This window comes from Montipora capricornis, chromosome 7 (genome assembly GCF_036669925.1).
Source record: "Montipora capricornis isolate CH-2021 chromosome 7, ASM3666992v2, whole genome shotgun sequence".
Taxonomy (NCBI): Eukaryota; Metazoa; Cnidaria; class Anthozoa; order Scleractinia; family Acroporidae; genus Montipora; species Montipora capricornis.
In genome coordinates, this window is record NC_090889.1 from 29292275 (window position 1) to 29302274 (window position 10000).

The 10000-nt window shown below is 38.2% G+C and overlaps 1 protein-coding gene across 2 annotated transcripts in view; it reads left to right on the plus strand.

Annotated features, from left to right (window-relative positions):
• LOC138056832 (uncharacterized) overlaps positions 1-10000 on the plus strand; it is a 54863-nt gene that overhangs the window by 13636 nt on the left and 31227 nt on the right. Inside the window, exons 12-20 of one of the 2 annotated variants that reach the window (XM_068902744.1) lie at positions 1140-1442; positions 1592-1660; positions 2345-2419; positions 3981-4061; positions 5241-5296; positions 5867-5963; positions 7588-7714; positions 8480-8535; positions 9200-9348. In XM_068902744.1, the coding sequence (XP_068758845.1) occupies positions 1140-1442; positions 1592-1660; positions 2345-2419; positions 3981-4061; positions 5241-5296; positions 5867-5963; positions 7588-7714; positions 8480-8535; positions 9200-9348 (1013 nt within the window). Of the gene's footprint in view, positions 1-1135; positions 1443-1591; positions 1661-2344; positions 2420-3980; positions 4062-5240; positions 5297-5866; positions 5964-7587; positions 7715-8479; positions 8536-9199; positions 9349-10000 lie in introns of both variants that reach the window. The other variant, XM_068902743.1, reaches the window with a different exon arrangement.

The window sequence follows — 10000 nt, forward strand, 5'->3', positions numbered from 1 at the left end:
ACTGTGATGTAAGAGCTCTGAACTTCTCTCCTTTTCTCCATAATTTCTTCTCTGATTTCCTCTCTGATTTCCAGCTTCTTGTTCTTATGTCACCTGTCTTTCTTTTAGCATTGTAATATCTTGCTTAGAAACTAGAAAAAGAATGGCACAAAACAATTCTCCTTTGATGACTTGAACCAAATGGATTACCAGCCATTGCAATGTATATGTTGTAGTTCAATTTTGACCTCTGGTTTAATTTTTTTTGAACCAGTACAGATTTTTTGAGCCAGTCCAATTTTTTTTATAACACCACCCATTTCAAGATATTTTATTAGACTTATAATATAAGTGGGCAAAAGATCCAGAGATAGGATTTCAAGGTCAAGTTTGGGTGAGTAAGAAGAAAAGTCTTGAGATAAGTGTGAAAAGTCTGTGAGGGGTGTTCTAGGGGGGGGGGGGGTGGGTAGGGTGTGGGGTAGGTATAGGTAATGGGGAAGATCAGGGAGGGGTGGGAGAAGTAGAATGGAAGAAAGGAATATTATGTTCTTTTTGAGACCCCCCAAAAAACCAAGTCCCTGTTTTTTAACTGCACCCCCAAAAAGGAAAATCCCTTTTTTAGACAGGCAATAAAATAAAAATAAACCAGTTTAAAAAAATTCTGGACTGGTTTAAAAAAAATTAAACCAGATGTCAAAACTGAACTACAACATACATGTATACACTATATCACCTGAGCTCTTGGTCCATTCATTCTGAAGTATCAAGGGAGAGGTATCTGGTTTTGCATATGACAGACACAGAAACAATTTCTCAATTATGTTATTTTTCGACATTGAAGTAGAAATTAGAGGGGGAAAGTTCATTGCAACGTTTTTATGTTCACTGTTAAGCCAACTGAAAATTTTAGCAATCGTCTTTTGAACAACTGGACCCAGGTGTTTAACTAAGACTACATTTGGAACTCTAACTTGTAAAATAAAAATGGCTTCTGGAAGAGGTTGGCTCAACAGGAAAGGAATGTGCTTCATAGAGGTGCAACTGTAGTCTTATCACTAATGGAGGAGGCAGGGAATGTCAACTTGGTAAAATGATGTCTTTACTGGTAAACTACATGTTCAATCTCAGGGAATTATAATGGTTGTTTTTTAAATTGGCAGAAAATGGAATCAAGTATCATTCAGACATTTCTGTTACCTCCGGGCGAAAAATTAGTGGCCATGTTTCAACACTGTGAGGCAGTGGAAAGTGTTGTGAATGATGCTGAAGTTACAAGCAGCTGTGGTGGAGTTATGCAAACTGTGGATGGTGTAGTCTTGGTAACTACATCAGGTGTGTACTGCTGCCAGCCAAGAATATCCCCCGAAAAACTCTTTCTTGAGCTGGCTGTTAATAGGAAAGACACTTCAGCTGCTGACATACTGGCCATTGCATCTGGACTAGATGTGAATAAACTGTATGAGGTGAGTAATTGGTAAAATCTTCTATTGTGTACATGTATATTCCACCGGTAAACCTTGGTTTCAAGAATGAGTGACAAGTACAAGAACATTATTTTCCTTCAAATTTGTTTGTAGATGAAAGGAAAAACCTTGGTTTTTTTCTAATTCAGATGGCCGGTGACGAGGCACTTGAAAATGAAAATTATGCGCATGCATTGGAGTTGTACCATTTATCAAAGGTAGATGGACATAACTTAAACCAGTGTTAAAAGCTTCTTTAACAAAGTGGTTATTTGATACACACAGTTCTATCACCATCACCATCATCATCATCATCATCATCATCATCATCATCGTTACCAATATGTGTGAGTATCACTTTGCAGCACTTTTGTGCAGATTTTTGAGTGACGTATGCATTTCATACATCATGTATCTCAAACAGTTGCTCATTTAGCCATGACATGTTAGTAATGAACAAAAAACTATGTCACAATAACCAGGACCCTTCCCTTAAATACTGTGTGAGTGTCTTAAAGTATATATAATGACAACAGTGAGATAGAAGAGGAGGAAGACATGATTGGAATCTGAGTAACACAAACACTTTCTTCTATTTAGTTCCTGGACCTAGACTGCTAGTAGACCCTTCTAAGTCAGTCAAACCACCCCCTTTAGTCACACAAGCGAGCTGAGGGGAGAATGGGGATAGCGCTCTATCCCCATTCTCCCCTTGGCTCAATTGCGTGACTAAAGGGGATGGTTTTACTGGACTGTTAGCAGTCTATCTGGACCAGACAGGAAGTCCTTCTTTTCTAAGCAGACCAGTGTCTTAACAAAGCTATAAACATGTTGGGGTTAAGAAACATTTAAAAGTCAACCAAAGAGATACAGGGTTTGATTTGTTGTCTTTATATCTATAGTGCTCATTTGAGAAACGAGTCGCTCAGTTCGCTAAACATTCGAGGGTTGCAGATATTCTGGGATATCTGAGACAGGTAATAAACATGCTTTCTCTTAGCTACATCAAGCAACTGAGATGATTGATACTATGCATGTAGGAAAGGTAGAATGTCCTACGGGCCTCAGTTAATTGAAGAATGAGTATCACCATTCACAGGATAAATCACCACTACCTAGGATACAGTAAGGACTCTTAGAGCCAATTGAATCACCTGCTGTATAGTAAATCCGTAAAAGCCTGAGTATAAAGCCACATCTTTTTAGTAACATAAAAATATGAGGCCAAATCAGGGGGCAGCTTATCTTCATGACAACTTCGAACTCAAGTTCTAAAATTATTGATATAATTGGTATGCAAAAAAATGCTACCTGCCACTATTGTGGCTGGATTTATGCAGCATAAGAGGTAGTTCCAGCTGAGCTTTCCCAGAAGTGCTCAATTACAAAATGCTCTGGACAACACAGAGAATGGAAAAATCTGGGAGAATGATTCAGACCCTGATCCATTTGCTGACATTAAAGATTATGCTGATGAGTTTTTGTTTGTTGTGTCAATAATGTATGCATTTCAGGTTTCTTTCTTGGTTTCAAGCAATTCTTTTGACAAGAATCAAACCAATACAGTATATAATTTTTGTACCTTTAATCTGAAAGATGGTTTCTTTGAAAAGAAAAACAAGTTAACTGTGATTTTGTTTACTTAAATAATTCAGAGGAAAGTTTGACAACTTCACAGATTGTGTTCTTAATGTGAACTTGTCCATTCACTGTCTAGGTGCTATAATAATTATTTGTTGTTTCAAACCTTCCAAACAATTATTTTCTCAAAGTTGAACATTCAAGTTTGGGGTGTGGCAGTTTTATGGTATATTCATTAAGTCTATCTTCATCCACCTGCCACAACTGAGGTGAGATAAAATAATAAACACTGAAGCCAAAGGCTAGGAGACATTGTTAAGACTAGGACCCCAGACCTGTAAGCTGACCTATTGTATGCCAGGAGCATTGAAATTGAGGGGTTAGCTCCCAAAGAAACTGTGGTGCTGTGTAAGTGGGGAACGAAACAAGAAAATTCAGTTGCAGAGCAGTTTTCAAATGGTTGTCAAAAGTAATTACGCGATATCAGTTGCTACGCATAGTGATTGGTTTAAAAATCTCGCCCTAGTTTATATACCAATGCAGAGGAAACCAAAACCAATCACGGCTTGTATTTGCGATTTTTCCCACGCTTTTAGCAAGTTACATGGAATTGCTACAAATTTGGAGTGGTTCATTGCACTGTTTTTACCTGCTGTGATTGGTCAAAGTAATTTCTTTGGTACTTATTTTACGACATTGAATTGAAAACTGCTCTATCAAATGAGTTAATAGAAATAAGATAACCACTCACTGTAACAAAGATTTCTGTGTGGATATGTCAAGCATTTGTCCTTCACTCTAAAATCTCAGCTTGCAAATCTTAATTTGTTGTTTGTTTGATAAAATTTAATTTTTGTGCATCAAAATTATTTTGAAACAAGACCATTTTGCTTGTAGAGAAATATTTAGTACCCATTTCTTTAGTTTCATTTATTTTTTCCTTTTGCTCTTTTGAAGGTGCTGAGCAAGCATAGTGATGTTCACACTGCTGAAAGGAAACAACTATCTAATCTGACTCTGATCTGCTTCATTCAACAGGTTAGTAGTTCAGCAGACTGCACAGCTGTCCTCTTTTATATAATAATTTTTCTAATCATTAGGCAAATGTAGAATTGCATTCTGATATTCAAATAATTTTAGACTTTAATGCCAGTGCAAAAGTAATTTATTGCAGAGCTCAGGAGCGCAAAGCACGCCAGCGGAGCACCTTGGGTAAGATTTTTAGGGAAATCTATCCATGCGAAAAATTTAATTTGGTTATGACGTCATGTACGTCCTTCTGTCCGCCCGTACAGACTGTTGGGGTGGAGGTGGGGAGGCAGGAGAGCCTCTGGGGACAGGAGTGTTCGGGCAATTTTCCTTGGCGGGAAATTGCGTGGCAGCGTTGCATTTTGCAAATCACATTAGTGATGAGCAACGGGATAAAGAGCAGGAAAGTAAAAGAAAAGCGAAAGAGCATGAGACAAGTGGTGACAAAATTTGAGAAATGTCAGCGAAGAAAGCCTTGAGAGAAGTTGGTGTTCTAAACTGAAGAGAGAGGGAGTAGAGATTAATAGTCAAACGGAAAATGTTGTGAAAGAGATTACTGTGCTTGTAATTTCAGTTTTAGATGTTGATTAAATTTGTTAGGGTTAGTTGGTTATTGTTTGCAAGGCTCGTTTGTTCACTGCTGTCAGCTCAGAGGTGTTTGATCTGTTTGATCACTGTAAACTGTATACAGTGATAATGACGATTAATTTTGTACTTTATGCAGAAGCATTATTAATTATTTCCATGTACACTATATTGCTTTCTGGGGTTAGAAACAGGAGCTTCGCTTTTACGCTTGGCTAAATCTATATAGTAACAACTTTATTTGCAAATGATGACATACAAAGCAAAAACTGTGCCTACTATAGCAATAAACTAAGTAATTGTTTAAAGTCAATCCCCAGAAAGTCGATCAGGCTAAGTTATGGAAATTAATAAGAAATGTGTTATTTGTCCATTTTAGAGTCTGCATGTCACGCTATGCTTAAGTATTTACAATAATATTATGACTGTGTGCAGCTACAAGTTTTTGTTTTCTTAGTACTAGCAGAGGTAGAAGAGAATAAACCAGTCAAAATGCAAAAAAAAAAAACTTAAAATTCCTTATAATTACCTCTGCCATTCCGTGTGGCAGTGAAGCAAACTCTCTCTAATTAGGCATTATTTCCCTTTAAATTTTTTAAACAGGTACTGAACAGCAGTGGTGATATTATTAAGCACTCTGCACTCTCAGATGCCTTTAGGTAAACATTCATACCGGTACTTATTATTCGCATTCAAGGCGCATGCAGTGTAGAATTCTTGCAATTTAATATGGACTTTTTAAAGATGCAGTTGCAAAATGGTTCTAAAAGATTTGAGGAACAAACATATACCCCAGGCCTGCTATTGTGCCCTTGAGTTCACAAACAGGATCAGTTTCCAGTAATATTATTCTGTGGATAAGTGTGTCCCCACAGCCAAATTCAGAGGAGTATACAATGCTGTGGCTCTGGTTTTCATATTTTATTAATCGTATGTGCAAAAAGAATCCAATACTAGTATCAAAAACTGGCCAACAAAATTGTTATTTTTGTTCTTGGGGCCAGTTACTTGTCTCCTATGCAGCTTTCGCTTAATCCTACATACAACATATGTATAAGAGTTCCTCGCAGAACCCTGAAGGCTCAATTTATTGCTCAGAATAATCTAAAATTGGGACAAATAATTATCAAGTCCATGAACAGAAGTACTGCAGCTGTACAAATAATATGGCAAGTGAATAGTGATCAAGCTTTTTGGTACACCCAAGTCATGTACCCTTTACTTTTCAGCCAATTCCTTAATGACAACTTTGATTATGATGAAGTTACTGCGTTAGAGCAGCTGGCAGCATATGGCATGAAGAACTTCATGTTCGATGTGGCTAAGGTGATTATTATCCAACAATAATTTATGCTTCAGGTAGCCTATACTGTTACGGCTACTTTGAGTCATTAATAAATCTGGTTCATTCAGTGTAGGTCACCAACTTGTTGCATGTGTGAGCAGTGTTTTCGAGAGATTTCACATTAGGGCTTTTTTAATGTCACTGTTCCTTGGTATCAACATAGTTAGCTTTTAACGCATAACGTAAGGCACAATAGAACGAGACAACAGACGTATTGGCGATTTTTGAGGGGAACACTGCCTTGCGACTGGTTAGCCTATGCGACTTCCGGATTGCGTGATATAGAACAACCTCACTTATCTCCCCAGCACTACGAGCTGATTGGTAAACAGCACGTGCTGGATAAGACAAGAGTATTGGTAGCGAGCAATGTACAAAGGCAAACGAGCCAACAAGCTTGGGGGAAGTCGCTGCGCAGACTTAACCGCACCTCGCAGGAGTGACCCAATTTTAATGAAGGCAAGGCGATAAACCCAACCCATCTCCAAAGGGAGGGAGGAAGGGGAAAAAACTTTAACAAATGCCAACAGCTAGTTGGTTTACTATAGAAGACAAACTGCCAAGTGAACCTTGGATGGCTAACGGAGGCTTTTATAGCTAGACTCTGTCTATTAAAGTAGCCAGTTGTACAGCTTCTTCTATGAGCAGGTATTACACGTGCTCTTTCACAGGGCCGTTTGTACGAGAGAAAATAAGCCGCGGCTTACTCTGGCCGTGGCTTACTCAAGACGTGAACACCCCGTATAAATGGTACAAAATCTACGTTCACGGCTTTCTCAAGCCGCGGCTTGTCCTGGCCTGGGAGTTTACACTCGTATAAATAGTTCCTTTTGCGTATTATGTACGCCGCGGCCAGAGTAAGCCGCAGCTTATTTTCTCTCGTACAAACGGCCCTATGGTGTTTATGTTGAAGAGTAAAAGAAAATGGCTAGCTAATATATAGCTGCCTTTCTTCTTTGGGAAGGTGCTACACTGTAGATATCCAAATCTAACAGGTAAGCAATGAGCTAATATCTGTTGTCTTCAACAAATCAGTTCAGAACAGACAGTATTTGGTCTCAGGTTTTCTTTATTCTGGTGAATATTAGTCACATGACAAATTGTCAACCAGGTTTGTTCATTTGGTTTTCGGTAAATGCAAATTTCAACCATTTGCCATAAACACAATACTTAATCTCTGCACACTGTTTCCCAAACATTTTTACATTCTTGACTGTGCAGTCTGTTAAACAGAAATTATAGTTTTAAATGTCACTTAAACTGATTGCATTTCTGAGTCTCTTAAAATGTATACACCCAGATATTACATTAATAATATTACAGGGATGGCACAGTGGTGAGAGTACTTGCCTCCCACCAATGTGGCCCGCTTTGATTCCCAGACCCACCGTTATATGTGGGTTGAGTTTGTTATGTGTGTTCTTAAAGAAAAGGTTCCTTTTTTATTAGATTTCCCTGTTGCTTAAACTTGCTTCCATTCCAGAAGCCATGTAATACAACCAGATGTTACACACTCTGTTATCCATTGGCAAACAGATGATATTGCTCAAGTCTCAGACTCTTGAATAGCTCAATGTTATATGTTGAAGTAACTTTGCTCAACAGGCAAGAGGTATGATGGAGCAGACATTGGAAATTCTTGCACAAAAAGGACAGTTTCACCTGTCAACAGAACTGCAGACCAAGCTGGCTTCCAGAGGATTCACAGAAATTGTCAGCACCTTTGCCAATGGTGAGAATAGTTAATTTATTTGGCCACTTTTTATATTCATTTCACTTGGGACCTTATAGCCCTTACGTGTGATGATGTCTAACTAGCTATAATTTCACCACCAAGCCCTGAATTTGAAAATCAAACTCGTAACTTTTAGCATTATAATGCTTCAATTTACTAAATTTCAAAGGGGCAAACTTGTAAAGAAAACCCACATGGAAGCAGTATTGTATGTCCAGATGATGTGAATAATTTTGCACAAATGAGGCATGGTGGTGAGTTTTGAGCATATTCCGTAATTATGCTTAAGGCCTATTACGGAGGGAAAAAGTGCTGGTGGAAACTTACAACACAGCCCTGACAAACTCCTTTAGAAAGAGGAAAGGAAAGGAAAGGAACTTTATTTAGTAAGTGTCTAGTCGATTTAGCGCTGGAGCACTAATTGGGAACTCTGTAAAGTAAAATTAATAATCAATGCAAATCAAGTCAAATGTTGGTTTTTGAGGAGAGGGGAAACTGGAGTACCCGGAGAAAACCTCTCGGTGCAGAGTAGAGAACCAACAAACTCAACCCACACATGACGCAGAGTCTCGGAATCAAACCCGGGCCACATTGGTGGGAGGCAAGTGCTCTCACCACTGCGCCATCCCTGCATACGTGTACATGTATTAAGACAGTCACTGTGAGGTCTTTGTCATTGGAATCAGTTAGGCAAAAAGCTGTTCCCAATAGCATAACATCATGTCAGCATTGCTATGAGACAGTATTATTTCTTTTATACAGGAGCTTTTATTCAGTCTATGGATCCAAATGAAGCTGTTGCTTTCTTGCTGTCAAAGGTACAACTGACCAACTCACTCTTACATAACTTTACATAACTTCCCTTTAAAGGAGAGATGGATTTACCAGAATAAATAAAGCTATTATTATTATTATTATTATTATTATTATTATTAAGATCAGTGATCAATGTAACGTCAAATTGAAGTTTCAGTTCACCAGTTCCAGCAATTGGACTTGTTTCATTTGATGACTGTTGGTAGCTATTCATGTGATCTCATAGCTCGGAGGCCCGTTGAGAAGGTTCTTTCCAGAATGCCACTCATGCTGATCGAATAACCTCCCACGTAGTAGTTCATGAGACTGGCCTTTTTTATTTAGCTGCCAACAGGTTGACCAACAGTCAGCGGTCAGTCATCCAACAGGTGGCAAGTTATTACATTGTACTAATCAATCCATGGTCTGCTTTGCCATAAATAAAATTATGGATAATATATTTCATGTTGGACACTGCTTTGATTTGTTGTTCTGTCTCTACAGCCATTCCCCTCATCTCCTCTTGAAATGCAGAATTTTTGTTTGAAACTGTATTTTATTTTTTGAGGCCATTCATTTTTTTGACTAAATTATACTTGGAGACATTATGATACCCTATCCATTGACTGACTCATTAATATGCACAATGATAATTATGTTGTCACCATTACCTATTCTCCTTTGCAGCCTGAGACTATCCTTAGTCAAGTAAAATTCCTTCTGTCTCATTTGACATCCCTGAACGAAGAAAGCCTTGTCCACATTGCGCATGTTCTGGACCCGTCACGCCCTTCATTCAGGTCTTTGGCAAATAAAACCAGGCCAGTTAGGAAAAGGTATACCGTACTTGGTTCTGAGAATAGCTTATGTAGCCAGTTCTTAACAGACTTAGTGTAGGCAACATTTGTTAGGGACACAGCAGGGCTGAGTTGTTCCTGAAAGCAGCTGGGTTGTAGCAACACTAACCTTTTCTTATGTGACTAAACAAGAGCTTCTATCAGTGGCTTCACTTGTTCATGAGTTTCATTTTTTTTCGATAGGTGCAATATGCACATTATCTTATTTCTCATATAGTACACTCACTGTGATTTGCTGATTTAGTGAGCTGTATTCTACAGCACTGCCTGCTAAATCTGAACTTTTGATAAAACATACATTCTCTTGCAAGTTTTTCATGTTGTTTATGTCACATAAATTTGTAAAACTCTTTCAGTCTTGCAAGCAACTATTTCAGTCTTGCAAGCAACTATTTCAACAAGAAACCATTTCAAAAAAAGAAATGGTGTTTTGTTTCCAGAATGGTAAGGTCAGGAGAAAAGATAAAATACTGTAATGTGGGTCACTAGGTCTGTCATAATTATATGTATTTCGCTTCATCTATTGAAACTCTCGAACAATCGTAGTTTCCTTTCCCACACTCCTGATTACCTCAGAGATATAATAAAATTAATATCTTACTACCCTTTTATTCTTGGTCTGTATGGTAAG